Raw genomic sequence first — 20,494 nt, forward strand, 5'->3', positions numbered from 1 at the left:
ATAGTGGGACTACCCACACCATATTAAGGAATAGGCAATTATTCATTGAATTAATAGCCTATGATTCCTCTATGACTACAATGATTGGATCATCACAAGTAATAAAAGGGCGAGGAACTGCCAAATTTTTGCTGCCTAACAACACAATGTTTAAAGTCACAGACGCTTTGTATGCACTCAAAGCTAATCGAACCTTGTTAAGTTTTAAAGATATTCGTGCCAATGGTTATCATATAGAAACCCACTGTGAGAATGGAACTGAATACCTTTATATTACCTCTAATGAATGTGGAAGGAAACGCATTTTAGAGAAACTAATGGGTCGATCTAGTGGACTGTACCTCACTACTATTCAGATCATTGAAACCTATGCTATCACCAACAATGAAATGTGGGACTCTGACTCATACAGGTTTTGGCATGACCGCCTAGGGCACCCTGGTCGTGACATGATGATCTGTATTTTAAAGAACTCACACGAACATCCCTTCTTTCGAGTGAAAAATAAAATGGGACAAATAATCCGCCACACTGCAAGGTGTCGATCCTAGTACTGCTCAAATGCAGCCATTGCCTTCTGAAGTACCAGAAGCACTACCTCCCTCCCATTATGCCTCATCGACTATTTCGAAGCCACATCACTCGTTTTGCAAAGCCTGCTCTTTAGCAAAACCAGGATCGAGACCTTCCTATGCTAAAGATACAAAACATTCTATTCTTACAAAGGATACAAGGAGATATATGTGGACCTATCCATCCAGATTGCGGATCATTCAAGTACTTTATGGTTCTGGCTCAATACGCTGGTCACATGTCTCATTATTGTCCACAAGAAATGCTGCATTTGCAAAACTCCTAGCACAGATTATACTTTTAAGGGCTCACCACCCTGATCACCCTATCAAGTCTATAAGGCTTGATAACGCTGGAGAGTTTACATCAAAAGCATTTGATGATTATTGCATGTCTATTAGGATCGATGTAGAGCATCCTGTACCCCATGTGCATACACAAAATGGTCTCGCAAAAGCCACCATCAAAAGGCTATAGATGATGGCTAGGGCACTGGTTATGCGCGCCAACCTGCCTATATCTGCCTGGGGTTATGCAATATTGCACGCAGCTTTACTTATACGTTTCAAACCCACTGCTAGCCAACCATTTTCTGTGTACCAGTTGGTAACTGGATATGAGCCTGACATTTCACACTTACGCATATTTGGTTGCAGAGTATATGTGCCTATTGCGCCCCCACAGCGCACTAAGATGGGTCCTCAGAGACGATTAGGTATTTATGTTGGATACGAATCTCCAACCATTATCCGCTATTTGGAACCCTTGACAAGCGATCTCTTTACCGCTAGATTTGCGGATTGTCACTTTGATGAGACAGTCTTCCCGTTGTTAGGGGAGATAGGAAAAAGGATTTTCCAAGGGAACGACAGGAATTGTCGTGGTTTGTCCCCACTCTGTCTCATTTTGATCCCCGCACTTCACAATGTGAAAGTGAAGTGAAAAGAATAATCAATCTTCAGAACGTAGCAGATTCGATGCCTGATGCGTTTACTGATGTCGCAAAAGTGACGAGATCACATATACCAGCTACAAATGTGCCTGCAAGGTTAGAAGTCCCCAACAAGGGGCACGACGCCACAGATAGAGGCGCTGCAACCACACTTAGTGGAGGTGTGGTTGAGGCCGTGGCTCCCCAAAGGAAGAGGGGGAGGCCACTTGGTTCGATTGACACTCACCCAAGGAAGAAGAGGGCGAGTAAGGCACAAACTGATCCATTAATCATCAATGTAGAGAATCTCTCTCATGAGATTGTCTCTTATTATAGTTATGTCCATGAATCAATACTGAAGGACGCTCCGATGTTTGAAATGATTCCAGAGAACAAAGAAATCTCAATGGATTATGAAAGTGTGTATGAGTTGATGGAAAGATCTTCCATACACATTGATGATGTATTTGCATACACTGTTGCTCAAGAAATCATAGAGCACGATGATAGCGAACCACGCTCTGTTGCAGAATGTCAACAAAGAGCAGATTGGCCTAAATGGAAAGAAGCAATCCAGGCAGAACTAGATTCTCTGGCAAAGAGATGGGTATTTGGTCCGGTAGAGCTAACCCCACCAAGTGTAAAGCATGTAGGACATAAATGGGTCTTTGTCAGAAAGCGTAATGAGAAGAATGAAATCCTGAGGTACAAGGCTCGCCTTATGGCGCAAGGTTTCTCACAACGTCCTGGAATTGACTACGAGGAGACATACTCTTCCGTAATGAACGTTATAACGTTCCGCTACTTAGTTAGCTTGGTAGTTTCCGAAGGACTGGAAATGCAGCTCATGGGTGTGGTTACTGCATATCTCTATGGGGATCTTGATTCAGAGATATATATGAAAGTGCCTGATGGCCTTACATTACCCAAGTCAAGTGACTCTAAACCACGGAGTGCATTTGCAATTAGGTTGAAACGCTCATTTTACGGATTGAAACAATCCAGGCGGATGTGGTATACCCGTCTAAGTGACTAATTGATTGAGAAGGGATATAAGAACGATAAATTATGCCCCTGCGTATTCATAAAGAAAACAAGTTCCGAATTTGCAATTGTAGCTGTATATGTCAATGATATGAACATAATAGGTACTCTTGATGAAATAAGAGAAACCGCGAGGTACTAGAAATCCGAATTTGAGATGAAGGATCTTGGGAAAACTCGATTCTGTCTAGGCCTTGAACTAGAACACAGAGTTTGTGGAATACTAATCCACCAGTCTGCGTATGTCCAAAAGATGCTCAGGCGATTTAACATGGACAAAGCGCATCCTGGTAGCACTCCCATGATCGGTCAAAGTTTGGATGCAAGGAAAGACCCATTTAGTCCAAAGGAAGATGATGAAGAGGTGTTGGGAGCTGAAATTCCCTATCTAAGTGCAATAGGCGCATTATTGTACTTAGCCCAGTGCACTCGACCAGACATTGCATTCTCAGTGAACATGTTAGCTAGATTTAGCTCAGCGCCAACGCAACGTCACTGGAATGGTATCAAGAACATTTTCCGATACCTAAAAGGAACCATTGATTTGGGACTGTTCTTTCCCTACAGAGAGACAAGAGGGACCGCAGATGGAACTGCAATCCCTAAAGGAAACGTTGATGGCGAAAGCGCCACCCACTACACCGAAACCCCAAATAATGTTTTGGTTGGTTTTGCAGATGCTGGGTACCTCTCTGACCCACATAAAGGTCGTTCCCAAACTGGTTATGTATTTACCATTGGCAACAAGGCGATATCTTGGAGATCAACCAAGCAAACCCTTGTGGCTACCTCCTCGAACCACTCTGAGATCATTGCTCTACATGAGGCGGTTCATGAATGTATATGGTTAAGGGCTATCATTACACATATTCGAGGGACTAGTGGTTTGAGTTCTACCACTGAAGAGCCTACTTGCATTTATAAAGATAATGCAGCTTGCATCGAACAGATGAAGCTAGGTTATATCAAGGGTGATGATACAAAACACATATCGCCAAAGTTTTTCTACAATCAGCAACAACAGGCTCTCCTCAAGATTCAAGTTAATCAAGTAAGGTCTGAGGAGAATGTGGCAGATTTGTTTACCAAATCATTGCCTAAGGCCATATTTGAGAAACATGTGAAAAACATAGGAATGCGAAGACTTTTCAAGCTCCCTTGACTGATGTAAGGATCAGGGGGAGGTGTAGACTTCAGGGGGGGTCTAACACACACATGTCATCATCAAATGTAATAGGTGTGTTGTGCTCTTTTCCATCTACCAAGGTGTATTTTTTCCACAGGATTTTTATTGATACTTGGCAAGGTTTTTAGTGAGGCAACAATTCATGCACCATTTCGTCTTTGACTTGGCACAAGGGGGAGTGTTAAAGGAAAAACATGTTATGTGCCTTCGTCAAAGTAACTGACGAATAGGGAATTAGGGAATTAGCAGTTACAGCTCAATCATCCATTATTGTCATTATTCTAATTACTACTATCATTGTAATCCTCACCCTATATTAAGAGGCTATCTAATCCTCTATTTTACTTTTAAAGAATGTGAATTTCATTGTCCTTTATTTATGGGGAGTGAAATTTGCACCCCCCATATTACAATCTGCACCCCTTTCCTAATTTTTTAATATTTTCTGATGCCCTCTTACATGTGTTTCCCATATTACCCTTCTTCTCCAACCATTTTTCTTCAGTCTCTCTCTCTCTCTCTCTCTATCTATCTCAAAACTCTCACTCCTCACCTTTCAAAAAAAAAAAAAACTCTCACTCCTCACTCCCTCCCTCCCTCCCTCCCTCTCTCTATCTCTTACTCTAGTCTCCGGCGATGGACACCAAACCGAGTCGCTAAAGCTGGCCTGCGACAAAGAGATTCTTGCTCAGCTGCAGAAGACAGACGCTGCCGCGGCGGATCGTTGACCCGAGTGCTCCTACCGGCTACCCGATTCCATCTTCGCCATCCGGCCACGACACGACAGCGGACCTCCATCAATCGAAGCGTCTCTTCATCGTCGACCTGTTGGTGGTCTCGGATCATCCATGCACTGGCTGTAGAGAGAGTCGAAGGCCCGAAGTTCATGATCCTCTGACGGTTTCTGGGCAAGTTCCGGCAACTCCGGCGTTCGGCCCCCCCACGACTGCGCACCGGCACCGTTCTCTTCTTCTCAACGTCGCCGTCACACTTCTGGTGGTAGTTTGTTCAATTGTCGACTGTGGAGGAAGAATCGACGACGAGAGGTTTTTGGAGCTCCGGCGGTCATCATCGAATTCGGGCCATGAAAATCGATCCCCTCGTAATACTCTCACATTAGTCTACTTAGCTTTTCAATTCGATCGATTTTGACTGATTTTGGTTTTGGGGTTGCTTTGGCCCCGTCGCTGTCTTCGACGCCGGCAAGTTTTCCGGCGATCTTCTGGGCTGTTCGAGGTATGAACCTTCTTCTACTCGTTGTGCTCTACACGCGAAGAAGTTGAAGATCGGTGTGTATTTTGCTATGTGGTGGGCTCTGAATGTGGTGTTCATTATTTACAATAAGAAGGTGTTGAATGCGTACCCGTTCCCTTGGTTGACCTCCACTCTGTCTCTGGCATGCGGGTCTTTGATCATGTTGGTGTCTTAGGCTACCAGGATTGTTGAGGCGCCCAAGACAGATATGGATTTTTGGAAGGCTTTTTTTCCTGTAAGTTTGATTTGGGTTTTGTTTGGCTGGTTCCTTTTGAATTGTTTTTGGTTTTGTGTGAATGATGGATGGAGTTTGCTGAGAAAGTGAGGGTTTTAACTTGTTCTGCTTTATGGTCTTTAGATTTTGTTTTGTTTTTGAAAGCGAGTCGGGATTTTTGAAGGTCTTTGGTTGTGAAGATAACTATTTTGTTTAGATGCTGAGAAATCGAAGGAAAAGAAATTAAATGAAAGTTCTGATATCAAATGAAAACAAGTTGGGAAAATTATTGGTATAATTGGTTTTCAGTTTTGATGGATGGGTGTTTTGATTGTTTCGGCCGTCGTCGTCGTTCACTGTGCTTGGCGATCGGTCTGTGTCACTGTGCTTCTAATGCTTTGGCCCCCTCTCCGATTGCTGCATAAGCTTTGGCTCAGTAACCGGTCTGTTCTCTCTTTGCAAAGCGGGTTTGGGAGGATGAGATGCAACTTTGAGTTGGTTGGAGAAGAAGGGTAATATGGGAAACAAATGTAAGAGGGGACATCAGAAAATATTTAAAAATTAGAAAGAGGGTGCAGATTGTAATATGGGGGGGGTGCAAATTTCACTCCCCTTTATTTATCTATTCATATACTTAGACGTCGTCGTTTCTTGACATCAATGCACCAGTCGTTTAATCGACGGGTTAGGGGACCTCCTCACTCTGCAAATTCGACGCTGAATTACACTGTTCTGCGATTCTCTCAGTTCATTTTTAGAAAACAAGTGAGACCTCCTAAAAGACTGAAGCTTGGTATTTCTCACCTGCCGATTTCCAGGTATGGAATTCTTTTCCGAAATGTAAGTACTTTGGGTTTGAAAATTCAGATAATCTAGAGCAAGTTTCAGTTTCTTCCGAACAATTTGACTTCAATTCTACATGGGTTTACTTCTTTATTTATGTTTCAGATTAGATTCTATAGTTTTGGTGAAAATGAACTGGAAAGTTGAGTAATTTTAGGTGTGTTTGTTGCTAGCAGAGTTGTCATGGGTATAGAGCTTGTGTGAATTTGGTTCTAGAAGTAACAATGGAAAGCGAGAGTAACAACAACAACAACCCATTTGATTCAGATGAGAGCCAAAGTTGTGAGCTTCCAAATGACATTGATTTGTGCTCAGGTGAAGTAGATAAGATCATAGAACTGTCCAATGGAAGCTCACATTTGATGGGTAATCCCATAGAGCCTTACATAGGAATGGAGTTCAAGTCTAGAGACAGTGCTCGAGAGTTTTACATTGCTTATGGCAGGCACACTGGGTTTACAGTTAGGATTCATCACAACCGTCGTTCGAGGATGAATAACATGGTGATTGGCCAAGATTTTGTTTGCTCGAAAGAGGGTTTTCGTGACAAGAAGTATGTGTACAGGGACAATAGAGTTCTTCCTCCACCGCCTGTGACAAGAGAAGGTTGTGCTGCAATGCTGAGGGTAGCTTTAAGAGATGGGGAAAAGTGGGTTGTTACCAAGTTTGTGAAGGAGCACAATCACACATTGATGTCTCCGAGTAAAGTTCCTTGGCGAGGATCTGGGAAAACCTTGATCAATGAGGTGTGTGTCTAATTCTCTATGATAACATAGCAAGTTTTTGTGACATAATTTGAACTGTAAAGTGTGTGCAGAGCTGACGGATTTTGCAATATTTTACTTCCTCACTGATAACCTAATCTAAACTTTTCAAAACCACGTATGTCAGTGTATGGATTGAATTCAATAACATTTTTGTGGTCCTTGAAGTATTTGTATGCAACATTTTTAAACTATGGGAGTGAAATTGCTGCTAAAGCAATGTTCTTAAAATAATGAAAGCACAGAAGGAAGTCTGTGTTAATGATGGGACAATGATTCCCAGTCTTTTGTTTTACTTTTGTTCTGATACTGTATCTCTCATGTTATCATTTGCAGGATGAGAAGGATCGGAAAATTAGGGAGCTGACCATTGAACTGAGCAATGAGAGACAGCGATGTAAACGTAAGTGTGCAGCATATCAAGATCAATTGAATAGGCTTTTGAAAGATATCCAAGACCACAGTGATCACTTGTCAGAAAGAGTTCAAGACATAGTGAAGAACATAAGAGAATTAGAGAGTGAGCAATCTGAGGACTCGGAATAACAATGCTACGTGTACATTGTTTTTGAGGCTTGATGCAGATGCCGCTAATTTTAACATTAATTTGTATTGACCGATGATGTAGAGTTTGATGAACCCTAGAGGATATCGATGTGCATTGCCTCCAATGTATCGCGTAGCATAGGGCCCCAAAAGAATGAACATTTATGCCTTCTTAGAAGGCATCATTTGTCTGTAATCTCCTTTAATTTATGGGAGGCCCCTTCTCAACACAACGTTTTAGCACACAAGAAAGTCATCCTGGCTCCAAATATTAACATTAACACGAAACTAACAAACATCTAACAATCGCATTGCAATCTTTAGCAATTTACAAGTGTCTCATCTTCTCTTTTTTTTCAACAGTGAAGCAGCACGCAGAAATATCCTATCGACCTCATCAAAGTTTGGCAAGCCAGCATCTTCTTCATTCAGTGATTTAGCCTTCTTTGAGTCCATGGATATTTGACGCAGATGATCCTCAAAATCATCAGGCTCTCCATCACTTTTAACTGGGAACTTCTCAAATTCTTCCAAATACAGAGGTCGTTGCGCTTTGTTCTCAGTCTCCTTGTCAGAGTCGGTCTCAAAAATATCTGATAAATCTTCCGAGTCCGAAGCCATGTCTCCATCTGTTATAAGGTCATCCTCAGGGCTCTCCTTTCTTCTATCCAAAATTTCTTTGAGCTTATCTGAAGGCTCCAGCTTTAAGTTTGAGGAGCTCTCAGACTCTACACTCTCAATATCTTCTGGAGTTTCTTCAATAGCATCAGAACTAAATTCAACTTTTCTTTGAGCCTGTGCTCTAAGCAACTCAAGGTCCTGTTCCAGCTTCGGAATGTGCTTCCTTACTGCTCGAAGGCCATCCATATACTTTGATTTATCCAATGCCTGTAACGGGTAGGAGAGAACAAAAAGAGGAAAATGAGAATTAATGATGGACAGAGTCTCAAGTATATGATTAAGGGCCCTAGTTTTAATTTCAATATCTGTAAGCATCTGACCAGTGTTCAGTGATCATAAGATCTAGTTGTAACTAAGCAAAGTGGACACAAACACTAATAACCCTACCAAATTATATAGTGAAAATTGCATTTAAGAAGTAGCATACACCCCAGGAATACGGCCAACAGAATTAAGCTCTCACAAACTACTAGTTATTATTCAAGAAGGGAAGCTAAGAGCACATTTTAAGAAAAATTTGCAATCAATTCCATCAAAGACATAATTAGCAGTTGAATCGAAAAATGTATATGGAAGTTATCTCCAATAAGCAGTTAGAAAGCAGAGCACATTATTATGTAGTGTTAGAATGCACCCAATGCAGACATCTAACTCCAACTCTGTTCTGTAAAAGCCATAAATTTAATAGAAGTAGAGTAGAACAGAACCTTCTTCCTCGAGAGAGTGATCCTAGGTGACATAATCTCTGTTGGCGGCTGCGAATAGTTCTTCCCTCTATACATAATAATCGTGTACTCCTCATGAATTCCGAGCACAATCCCTCCTGTCAACCTCGCCAGCTCAGAAGCAATATCCTTAACCTCCTCAGGTGAGAATGTCTTGACTATCACCTGCAGCGTTTGATGTTTCTTCCAATGCAAATGCATGTTCAGAATCACACCCTGGTATATCCCCCGCCTTCCGACAGGCACATAGTTCTTGCACTTGAGCCCCATCTTCAAAAAGAAGAAGTGCTCCTCTGGTGTCAATATCTCCGGATCATGGGCGGTTTCTGCCGACTCTGACGGCTCGATCTTCTTAAGAGCTTCCAGTAGCCTTTCCTCTTTCCTTTGAGCCTGCTGACAACATCAACCAATGCATAAGCAGTTAAATCATAACTCCAACACTACATTATCTTATAAAACACAAGTACCCAAGTTGATTACCTTTCTCAATTTGTGTAGAATCTTTTCTTCCGCGGTCATTCTCTCGAAATCTTTCTTCTTCTTGTACCTGAAGAACTTGAGCCACCTAACCACAGCTCGTTTCCCCTTGAGCTTTTTCCTCTTCACTTTAGCATTACCACCGCCACCATCATCGACTTTACCTTCTCCAGAACGCTCCACTGGCGCCGCAGCTTTGTGCTCCGGAGCCGAATGCACCCATCTGTGACCCTCCAATGGAAACCTTGCGATACCAATTGGGTCCACACAAGCAGGCATTTCGTCGAACACCTTGCATACAACACCACCCAAGCTACTGCATTGTGAGGTCGGATTATGAAATGGTGATTTGAATTACATGGGTATGTATGTCATGGGATTTGAGAGAGAAAGGTACCTGCTTTTGAGAATCTTGAGGTGATTATGGGGTTTGAGAAGACGCGGGGAACGAGAAAGAGTCATCCGCACTAGTTTCTGCATTGGGTCTTGAGTTATGGAGACGCACTTGTCCGTTTGGAACCCCCCAAAACTAAAAGAAGACGAGAATTTAACACATTTGAGTTGTACCCTTTTGAAATCAGGGGTCTGGGACCTTACTGGTGATAGAATTGGCTTCAGTTCTAATTCTCATTTGCCAGTATATCCTCAATTTTGGGAAGAAAAGAAAGCAGCAGCTGTACCTTACGACGGCGTTTTAAGAATTTTCACTTATGACATTTTTCACTTAAGCCCCCAGTGGTTGTGGCATTTTTACTTCAGCCTTGTAGTTTCAGATTTACACATACTACAGATTTTTCCGATTGCAACAAGATTACAAGGAGCCTCTCTTACAATAACCAGCACCTAAGGCATGATAAGATTGTAAAGGTCATCCTTCAGACCAACTAGAGATATATAAGGAGTGTTCAAGATTCGTCAGAGCATCAGCCACAAAATTAGCTTCTCTTTGAACTTTTTGGAAATGATAGAATTGAAATCCACTAGCAGTCTTCCTAATGTCTTGAACTATGAAATTGATTCTCCAAGGACGAGTATACATAAACAACTGTTAAAGTGTTGCGATTGTTGAATCTTTGGGTTCGTCTACGATATATCAATGTATCGATACATTAAATAGACTAATTCAATTAAGAGGTAGACTAGCTTCATTAATTGATAGATAGTATGGGACTACTCTACTTTTATATGGAACCAGCCCACCTTTATATCGAACTAAATTGACTTGATATATATCAATACATTGATGTACCACATAACTTTTCTAAACCTTTATCAACATTCTTCTTCTTCTCGTGGTGTTTCTTCTTCCCGAACTAAAGTCTTCGAGTTTGAGCTACCTTATTATATCATCCTCTAAAGGGTTTACTTACAATTGTTGCAGCATGTCTAAAAAATTGTTGAGTTTATAAATAAAAATATAAAATGATCATCTGCACCAAAATAGTCTTTTCATGATCGAATATTTCAACTTGTTTACCGCTCAAGCACATCCAACTCTAATGCAAGAGGCAGCTAGCTTTGAATTTTCACCAACATTAACATTCTTTTGCATAATGATTCGGTCATGGTGATAATTAATCCGCAGATGCAAATCATAAAATAGACATTGATTTTCAAGAAACAAACTTAAATAAGAACCGGCAAATTCTATAACTCTTTGTTCAATAATAACGACATATCCATTTGTAATGTCAAATGAACTTCAAATACATTCAATCAATCGCACAACATCAGAATCGAGAAAAAAAATTGCTCATGAAGAAAGAGTTATCTTCATACTCCCCTAGAAACTCTACCAAAGTATGAAAGGAAGAACAGAACAAAGTAACGAAGATCACCTACAATAATCAAGATCACCACCACTAAAAAAATCAAAAGCCAAGGATGACAAGATGAATGAAATGAAAGAATTTGTTTTTCTTTTGATAAAATTACACAAGAGAGAGACCTCTAAATCCTTTATACAAAGGCTGCTCTTCTTCTCTAACAAATCCTCCCATGGAAATTACATTAATTTGAACTCAAAGCAGCAAAGCCACCACCCTTCATCATCTGCTTAAACTCCTTGAAATTCACCCTCCCATCTCCATCCACATCCACCTTCTTTATCATAATCTTGCAATCCTCCAACGTCCTCCCTTGCTTGAGCCCCAAGGAAGCCAACACCGACCTCAACTCGTCAACCGTGATGAAACCATCGCCGTTCTGATCAAACACATTGAACGCTTCCCTCATGTCCTCCTCCGGGTCCTCGTCCCTCTCGTCCATCAGGTTCTGGTACAACGCCCCGAACTCGTCGATGTCTACAAACCCATCTCCATTGGCGTCGATCTTGTCTATCATCTGGTGCAAGTCCTTGTCGGGGATGAAGATGCCGAGATTCTCTAGCGAGTGACTCAGCTCCTGCTTGGTGATGCGGCCGTCGCCGTTCCGGTCGAACATCTGGAAAACCCGTTGGAGCTCTGCTCTGTCCATTATTGCTATCGATCGACGTAAAACCAAAAGGGGTGAAGCTAATTGCGAAAACGAAGTGATTGAGAGGATTAACGTACAACAACAAAAGGCAGATGAGGAATGGAGAGGCAGAGAGAGATATGGAGACGAAAAGTGGTTGCCAAAGGTGGTTAATTGTTAGGAAAGGAGGCAATGCATGTGTGGTGCGTGGGGAATGGAGTTGTTGTGGAAATGGAGTTGAAATTAAAGAAAGAGGGGAAAGAGTCTAATGGAAGAAGGGGTATGACGCCGGCCATCAAACGCGTTCCATCGTCGGTTATGGAGTTTGGTTGAAATAGGAAAATACGCGCTTAAAATCATGAGTTTCAAGTGGTTGAAGAAGTAGGTTTTTCTAAAAACCGCGTTTCTTTGCAGCGATACCGGCTAAAGACATATTTTAATCCGATTAGGGTGGCGCTGATTTCTCAATTTAGAACTCGACTTTTATATTTTTGTTTATGAGACTTTTATGTCGAAGGTTTAGTCCTTATTTGTCGATTAATTAGAAATGATTGGAATTTGGAATATTTTGTTGACTAGAAATGCCTTACTGCTGCAGTTTTGGTTTAATATATCCAAGTTTGTGACATATTCTCAATCCCATTTTAAGGAGGGGCGCAATTTTCTAAAATTAGGACTTTCAGTGTTTTTAAGTTCCAAATGCTCGGCACATTAGGACTTTCGGTGTTTTCAAGTTCCAAATGATTGTGACGAAGTGGTGTTAGCTCAGTGGTTAGAGCACCCACTACATATGTACGAAGTCATAGGTTCAAGTCACCATGAGAGCAGGAGTGAAATCTTTTGATCATCCTTAAAATTAAAGGGAAAAAAAAAAACAGTTCCAAATGCTTGTCACTTCTACAGACACTATGTGCACCAAGTTTCCTTACATTACCAAACATCTGAATGAAAAGTTCTGAAATTTCCCTTCCCATAGGAAAGACAAAGGAAATACTTTACTTTCTGTGAATCAAACGAGGCCAAAATGCTAGTTGTTTCTTGACACTTACCAAAAGAGTGGTTTTGTGAATGGCCGTGCTTAGGACAAGTTCACCCGTTGGGTCACCAGGTCACCCACTATTCACTACTTTTTAGTGTTAATTTCGTGCTCTGGGTCACGAGCACAGTGTATTTCGTGCCCTGGGTCACCCAGTACAGTGTTCTGGGTCACCATGGTGACCTGCACAGTATATTTCGTGCCCTGGGTCACGAGCACAGTGTATTTCGTGACCCAGAGAATGAAAATATACACTAAAAAGCAGTGAATAGTAAGTGACCCGGTGACCCAACGGGTGAACTTGCTCTTAGTTTCTAGTGCCTCAGCTAGAGTCCAAATTTTAGCTTTAAACAAAACTAAATCTTTCCTAACCATTTTTTGTTTGATGTTCAAACAGTACAGGCAAATTTTGAGGTTCTGTTCCAATTTTAAACCTCCTATAGTTACCAGATGGAAAGACGAAGACCAATTTGATACCAGCATTCAATCTCAAATTCCGCAACGGCTACGAACATTTTCTGGTCTAATCAACTATATCCCCAAACTTGAAATATGGAAAATATACTAGTATTTTCTTTCATTGGCAAGTTCATCAGCTACTTCCCTCAGAATATTTGAAATTATCGATCATGCAATAATCAGCATTAGCATGGTTCAAACTGAAACATCACAGGGAAGCTTTTGAACCACCAATATATATATATATATATATAAGAGAATCCATAAAAATAAAACACCCACAAACTTGTTAATCAACGATTTGTTATGGGATGTAATCCATCCATGTGCCGAGAAGACCAATGGAATAGAGATCTTCAGGCGAGTAAGGTGGATTTTTTCCATTCAATTTCGCAAACGAAGAAATTGCCTCGAAACATTGACGGTTTTGGGACAGAGTGCGTTTGCTTAACACACCTAAATAAATAAATTAGCAGGAAAATTACTTGTAAAAAAAAGTAAATTCGGGGAAAAGATGTGACAGTAATATAAGGGCCTGAAGAATCAGAAAGAGGTCAAATTCAGGCGAGTGATACTGACGGATTCTATTTCGCAAGGTTTGAAAATCAATTGGCTGGGTCGTCGAGATCGAGACCCAGCCAAGAAGCTATACTTGCTTATTATTCAGGACAAACAATCGTGAAATTATAAACAAAATAGCATAGCAAAATAGAAAAGGAGGATGAAGCTAAGCAGAAATGGAGCGCGAGAAGCAGCGGCGACTAAGACCCGGAGAGAGTTGTGCTCTGTTTCTCAGATTGAAGTATTTATAGAGGAAACCGGCAGACTAGGGTTTTGTTTGGTCAAGTGGTACTTCTGTAATTTCAGTAGCTATAGTTGTGCTTAGCCTTAGCGGATCGGTTCGGATTGACTGGATGTCTTGGCCCATATATTCCATTGTGGGCTTCATACTGTTCTTTCTTACCAATCTACTTGGGTAGGTGAAATGATTTGAAGTTTAAAGTCTACGAAGAAGTTATATATACGCCAATACATTCCAATAGTCTTTTGTTTTTAAGAGTTTGGAAGAGTGCCGCTACGTAAATACATGGTTTGACACATTTGCTTCTTCAGTACCTCACATCTAGTATCATTGGTATATGAGTATCACTGGTTGCATTAATGTAAAGTTCAAACTTCAATCTGGTTAGTTGGGTCATTTAACGAATGTCTGCAATCTACTATTAGAAAATGCTGAGACTTTAACATGTTAGCATATTGGTACACCAGAGAGATTTCCCTTGAATAGTTCTGAAAGTTGTGTAGCAGATATACGAGCTGTGCACAATGGCATCATCTAATCGCTATAATTCATCACTCATATGTACAAAATACAGTTGAGCAGGATGAAGGATGATGCGGATTATCATGATCATGATAAATTCTCTTTGAGAAGCAAGCTCAAATAACCTTTTAACAAAGGCGATGCTCATAGGATCTCAAAAGAAATATATAATTGTGTTAAACATCAAGTTCCACACATGATCACATCCAAGAGATATAACATATAAGATATCCATTTATTCTCACAAGCATTCCCAACTCATTCCAATGGCTAGAAAATGGAAGTGTACAGATCAAGTGGCAAGCCAAGTAACCTAAGCCCGAGGAAAAGTTTCTCAGGTAATCCAACACAAGGCAAATCCGAAATCCATTCTGTATCGGGCGCAAGATCAGATTGGACATGTTAACTAACTAGATCTAACGTGTGATGAAGGAAGAAGAGATCAGTGATAAAGGGTTCATATCTGAAACGCCTTCCCACTAATTGCAATATATTTCTAGTATTTTGTTGTTGGGGGGTGTGGGGCGGGCGCATGTTTTAGATAGCAACCGTTTTATAACTAATCTATCTTCTACCTTCAAGTCACAACATTCTTCTTGGCTCTCATTTACCCTACCCCTTCCTGTCATAGGAACTAAACGGACTCTTCTAAGCAAGAGCAATCATCAACATGGCCAACAGGCTATCACATTCACGTTTTTTAAGTGTACAAGTATATGATCTTATATTTTACAAAATCTAAGATCAATATCTTGTATATGTATTTCTTGAAGGGTTCTAGTAACTCATAGTAAAATAACAAAAGTCAGCCTTCTTAAAACCAAAGCTTCAAATTTGAACCTCTATTCCTAACATAACTCTCCCTCCTTCCAGCATGCTATTTAATATGTTCCGGAACAGTATGATGGAAAGATATTATAGAAATTTGTGTATATTTAATACCTAGGGAGTTAAAAAGTTAGCTCCCCCTGGGTGCTAATAAAATATCAGAACAGAAGAAAAAAAGCCAAGTGCAAAATGTTAAGGCTTATTATGAACTGCAGGTTCCTGGGGCAGTCAGGAAAATGCTATGGCAAGACAAACGAAGTTATATCCTCTCCTATCCGATTGAGATCTTTCATGCATCCTAACACCTGCAACACTTTTCAACAGTCATACGCAAGCAGAGCTCAATGATTCTAATAAACCCGTAAGACTAGAATCATAATTCTACCAGAGTTCAAAAGTTTCCTAAATGGGGAATTACAGTTTGTCACTGACAGTGGCATAGTCATCTACATCCTTCCTAGAGCCACCCACATGTTATGACACACATTTCCACTTAGCAGAACTCAGAACCTCGAGATCAAATCAGGTTGCTGATAAGCAAACCAGCTTATATCGCTTCTCACACCACACTAATATCAAGTTCCTACACGCTATTATGATTTAGTACTATCATTAGATCAAGCCGCTAGAATCCACCCATGAATATTAGAAAGGATTGACAATCAAAGTTTAACAATCTTCTCATAATTGTTATCATAACACTATTACTAGGTAAAAACTAAAACTTCAAACCGCAAACCTCCTTTGCCCAATTTCTTGCATTACATTCTCTTTATGCAACATTTCAAAGTTATCTATCACTTGCAGTAATTCTCTATCCAAGCAAAACAAATTGAACTGCAATTACTCACATAAAGAAATGCACATTCAAGTCGGTTCAAGTCAAAATTTTAAGCTTTCTTGCCTCAAGCTGCTCCTATTAAAAAAAAAAATCCACTCCCTATTACTAGAGGAACACTTGAAATTCATCACTAAGCACGAGACTTGCATTTCTGATCCCCCTTCTACAAACCCCCCAAATCTGGTACTCGATTTTTCTCTCCCTTATTTCCTACATTTGGCAAATTCTCACCTATAGCTAAAATCACAGAGATTGCAGCTGATACCAGAGCAAACAATTGAACATAACCGAATCATGAAATCGAACAGCATTTCTCTTACTAGAGAAAACAATTAAACATGATAACCGAATCATGAAATTGAACGGCAATTCTCTTACACAGAATCAAGCACATTATGCCACAACATAAAAAGCTGGTTCAAAAAAAGCCACCAGAGCTAGCAGCGAGCACATTATTATATCCAAAAGCACCACAATAAAGCCCTAGTCTCCATTTCAATTCAACCAAAAAATCTTACGGAATGTCCCAGGGTTTGGGCTCGGGGATCGCGACCACCATACCTTGGAGCTCATTGGTGAGGACGATCTGGCATCCGAGCCTGGAGTGCTTGTTGAGAACCCTAGCCCTAGCGTACTTCTTGAGCAAGTACTCCTCGTCGTAGGTCCGCGGCGGCAGCTTATCGAACCACTCCTGAGCGATGTTGACCTCGCACTCGGAGGAGCAGGCGTCGATGTCTTCGAGGCGGTGGGAGGCCGGCTCGATCAGGCCGCTGTTGGCTAGGGCTTTCAGGAGGGTTTGGCCGGAGAGCCCCACTATCTCGCGCTTCCGGCCGTCGAAGTCGATCGCGAAGAGCTTGACGATGCGGTCGGAGACTTTCCTGGAGGAGGATGGGGCGGCGGCGGCGGCGGTGGCGGAGGATCTGGAGATTAGGGACTTGGAGAGGGAAGGGAGGCGGTGGATTTGGGAGCGAAGGGAGGCCATCGCCATTGTTTGGTTCTTTTGTTTTGGGCTGTGGAGTGGTGATGCGGTCGATTTGTTATTAGGAAACTTTTTTTTTTTTTTTGGAATTATTTTATTTTATTTTTAAAAAATTGGAAATAAGAAAATGGAAATAATTAGAGGGTCTTGCTACTTTAGACCTCTGTAATTACAAGTTCATTAAGCCATACATACATTTGAAATCCCAAAGTGTGAATTTCCTCTTGCACAATGTTATTGAATGAAATGTCGGAGCATGTGAGCATGAAAAAAACAAGAAATTAATTCAAAAAGAGACAAAGACAATACTCAATAATGTGAGATATATTCATATTTCATATAATAGCAAAGGAGCCGATACATAAAATCTTAAATCTTGTTTTGTTAACACAGTGAAGAACAAAACTTATTATCATCCTTAGAACAAATGAACAATCACTAAATATACTTAATTAATGATGCTATCAGGATAGTCACAATCACACATTTAGTGTTAGTATTGCTGCTGGTGGTGGTGATTTAATTTAGCGGACAAAAGACAACTTCCAAAGCCACCAGGATGCAGATCAACTTCTACAAGTTGCGTTGCAGTCAGCAATGCTCTCGCAAGAACTCACTGGTTTGTAGCAAATATCTATATCTGCCTTCACAAACATCCTCATCACTGCAACTGCATGTCATCACCATTTGCAATGTAAGCTAATGTTAGTTACCATAAATTAAAAATTTGCATCTTAATTTACTTTGACATTCAATTACATGAAATTGTAAATATGAACAAATCGTGGGGCAACACCTATTCATTATTTTTGAAACTTTCACAAGCAACTAAAATAAAAATTTGATAAATTCAAAGTATAGTAATTGGATATGTTAGGGCTTAGGAGTTAGGATGATATATCTACATGATGCAAGAACGAGTAGAGCAAGTTGAGTGGAAGACATGATGGCCATGGAGAGAGCTTGGCGTTACTGTTTTCTATAGCCGCGTGTATCAATTTTTATTGAAATTCTGATGGATATGTTCTTGGAGTCATCGTTATATTTATATGATGATCATGAAAATAAAAAATAATATAGAAATTAAGTGTTCCTTTTGACAATATCATAAAGTATTTTGAGCATCACACGCAAATTTAAATAGTGAGTCCAAACTCTTATAAACTCTTACGCAATGTTGTATTTGGAGAATATGGATACAACATCTTGATGGATGATATGTTCTTGGAATCATCGTCATGTTTATATGGTGATCATGAAGATAATAAATGATAAGAAAGTTAAGTGTTCATCTTGACAATTTGATAATGTATTAAAGTATGATAAAATATTTTGAGCATCACACGCAAATTTAACTGACAATATATGAGTCCAAACTCTTATAAACTCTTATGGATACACTTCACATTCTCAACACATTGGAGATTTGGAGCCTTGTAGATCATTGGTGAGAATTTGTCTAAAAGTTAAGCCCCTTTTATGATTTGACTAATTGACATCTAAAATTTCTAATTATTGATGAGCAAAAACCCATTCTAAAGCAAAACCCTAAACGGCAGACTGCATCACCGCCACACTTGATCTACTACAACACTACCATCATCATGTCATCTATCGAACACGTAAAAGCTAGTTTTGCAACATCATTGGCTATTCCAAGCAATGAAACCAAGGAGAAATGATAAGTTCGTTTCAATTTCCTGCAAATTGTTAATCAAATTGAAGAAAGAATTTCTTGATAACTAACATTTATACTTGTAGCTATTATATTGTCATGAATTTCTTGAACAAATGAATTGATGGAGAAGAGAGTAGAAGAAAAGTGAAAGTACTAGAATGACCTAGAGGGGGGGTGAATAGGCAACACGCTGGGATGTACACACAAAACTGTTGGATCATAATTCATATACATACTTGTGCCCTAAAACATGAAAATTACTTGTTCTAAAGTCCAATTTAATGTTGACTAATCCAATTTCATTATTTTCCTAATCTTGTACTTTACTTAATCTTTGTATTTATTTATATATATTTATTTTCCTTATCATGTTAGGAAATAAACGAGAAGAGAAAGTGAGCTAGACATTTTCCTACTCCGGCTAAGAGAAAGTGAGCTAGACAAGAAAGGAGGGGTAGCCGCCTGACCAAACGAACTCCGAATGAGTTGAAACTTTCCAGTTTCATCCAAGAAATCCCAAGGATCATTTGTTATGAAGAGTGCCAGAGCTAGTTTTGAGTGGAAAGCCTTCAAACAGTCAGTCCAATTTTCTGAAAGACGAAAACTGGAAAACCTGACCTGTACGTATTTCAGAAGCATTTACGGCCGAACCACAGTGAGTTTAACTCTGAAATTTTACCAGAATGATCTACACTCATGGAGGAATATTTGACATGAAGAAGTCAGAGGCCCATTCTGAAGTCTTAGTGGAGAATTAATTGAAGGAATTAAGGGGCAGAAGGTGACCTAAAACCAGCTCAACATTCATCATGTTCATGTTTCTCACTCACATAAATGTTGATGATGGAATATGAGAAGTAGAAATTATCAAGTTGTGAAATGGTGGAATGATGAAGCTTTATGTATATGAAATAGAATGGGTAGATGGAAAAGATGATGGCTTTGGTGATGGAGGTTTTGGATTGATGGTGGTGGTGATGGAGGTTTTGTGGAGGATATGATAGTGGATTGTAGAGAATATAGAGAGAAAAAGATGTAATGGGGTGGAATGGGTGGTGTCTCAAGAGTGTAAGGAATGAATGTTTATATAGAGAAGAGAAAGAGGAGTATGATAGAGGAAATAATGATGAAAGTAGAATAAATGAGGTGGAGTATGATAGTGGAAGTATGGAGGTGATGATTAAAAAGAGTAGAGTAGAAAAATATATCCAAGGAAAAAGAGAAAAGCATCTAGCTTTCTTTATGTGAGTGGGAAACATGAACATGATGAATGTTGAGCTGGTTTTAGGTCACCTTCTGCCCCTTAATTACTTCAATTAATTATCCACTAAGAATTCAGAATGGGCCTCTGACTTCTTCATATCAAATGTTCCTTTGTGAGTGTAGATCATCTTGGTAAAATTTCAGAGTTAAATTCACTATGGTTAGGCCGTAAATGCTTCTGAAATACGTAAAGGTCAGGTTTTCCAGTTTTCGTCTTTCAGAAAATTGGACTGACTGTTTGAAGGCTTTCCACTCAAAAATAGCTCTGGTACTCTTCATAAAAAATGATCATTGGGATGTCTAGGATGGAACTGGAAAGTTTCAACTCATTCGGAGTTCTTTTGGTCAGGCGGCTACCCCTCCTTTCTTGTCTAGCTCACTTTCTCTTAGCCAG

The 20,494-nt window shown here is 40.1% G+C and overlaps 4 protein-coding genes and 1 non-coding gene across 9 annotated transcripts; 1 reads left to right on the top strand and 4 right to left on the bottom strand.

Moving 5' to 3' along the window:
* The first annotated feature begins 5,870 nt into the window (after nucleotides 1–5,870).
* On the top strand, nucleotides 5,871–7,588 carry LOC133741040 (protein FAR1-RELATED SEQUENCE 5-like). Its single transcript, XM_062168978.1, has 3 exons — nucleotides 5,871–6,020; nucleotides 6,222–6,791; nucleotides 7,146–7,588. Exons 2-3 carry the CDS (start codon nucleotides 6,270–6,272, stop codon nucleotides 7,353–7,355), a joined length of 732 nt encoding a protein of 243 aa, XP_062024962.1. The 5' UTR covers nucleotides 5,871–6,020; nucleotides 6,222–6,269; the 3' UTR covers nucleotides 7,356–7,588.
* A 97-nt stretch (nucleotides 7,589–7,685) lies between these two features.
* On the bottom strand, nucleotides 7,686–10,012 carry LOC133741038 (uncharacterized CRM domain-containing protein At3g25440, chloroplastic). 5 transcript variants are annotated; one of them, XM_062168975.1, is made up of 4 exons: nucleotides 9,636–10,012; nucleotides 9,242–9,551; nucleotides 8,744–9,154; nucleotides 7,686–8,243 (listed from the first exon to the last, which is right to left on the bottom strand). In XM_062168975.1, the coding sequence occupies exons 1-4, from the start codon at nucleotides 9,716–9,718 to the stop codon at nucleotides 7,695–7,697; spliced, it is 1,353 nt and encodes a 450-aa protein (XP_062024959.1). In that variant the 5' UTR covers nucleotides 9,719–10,012; the 3' UTR covers nucleotides 7,686–7,694. The 5 variants fall into 5 exon arrangements, with proteins under 5 accessions (XP_062024959.1, XP_062024957.1, XP_062024961.1 ...); XM_062168973.1 differs by having other exon boundaries at nucleotides 9,242–9,554; nucleotides 9,636–10,011; XM_062168977.1 differs by having other exon boundaries at nucleotides 9,242–9,529; nucleotides 9,636–10,010.
* Nucleotides 10,013–11,135: 1,123 nt separating this feature from the next.
* LOC133738863 (calmodulin-like protein 3) lies at nucleotides 11,136–12,000 on the bottom strand. Its single transcript, XM_062166533.1, has one exon. It carries the CDS (start codon nucleotides 11,711–11,713, stop codon nucleotides 11,249–11,251), a length of 465 nt encoding a protein of 154 aa, XP_062022517.1. The 5' UTR covers nucleotides 11,714–12,000; the 3' UTR covers nucleotides 11,136–11,248.
* Nucleotides 12,001–13,326: 1,326 nt separating this feature from the next.
* LOC133741592 (small nucleolar RNA snoR53Y) lies at nucleotides 13,327–13,406 on the bottom strand. Its single transcript, XR_009862035.1, has one exon. It is a non-coding gene; the product is annotated as a small nucleolar RNA snoR53Y (small nucleolar RNA).
* A 3,069-nt stretch (nucleotides 13,407–16,475) lies between these two features.
* Nucleotides 16,476–17,201, bottom strand: LOC133738462 (uncharacterized). Its single transcript, XM_062166013.1, has one exon. It carries the CDS (start codon nucleotides 17,166–17,168, stop codon nucleotides 16,695–16,697), a length of 474 nt encoding a protein of 157 aa, XP_062021997.1. The 5' UTR covers nucleotides 17,169–17,201; the 3' UTR covers nucleotides 16,476–16,694.
* Between the last annotated feature and the right edge of the window lie 3,293 nt (nucleotides 17,202–20,494).

Source organism: Rosa rugosa, chromosome 3 (genome assembly GCF_958449725.1).
Source record: "Rosa rugosa chromosome 3, drRosRugo1.1, whole genome shotgun sequence".
Classification (NCBI taxonomy): Eukaryota; Viridiplantae; Streptophyta; class Magnoliopsida; order Rosales; family Rosaceae; genus Rosa; species Rosa rugosa.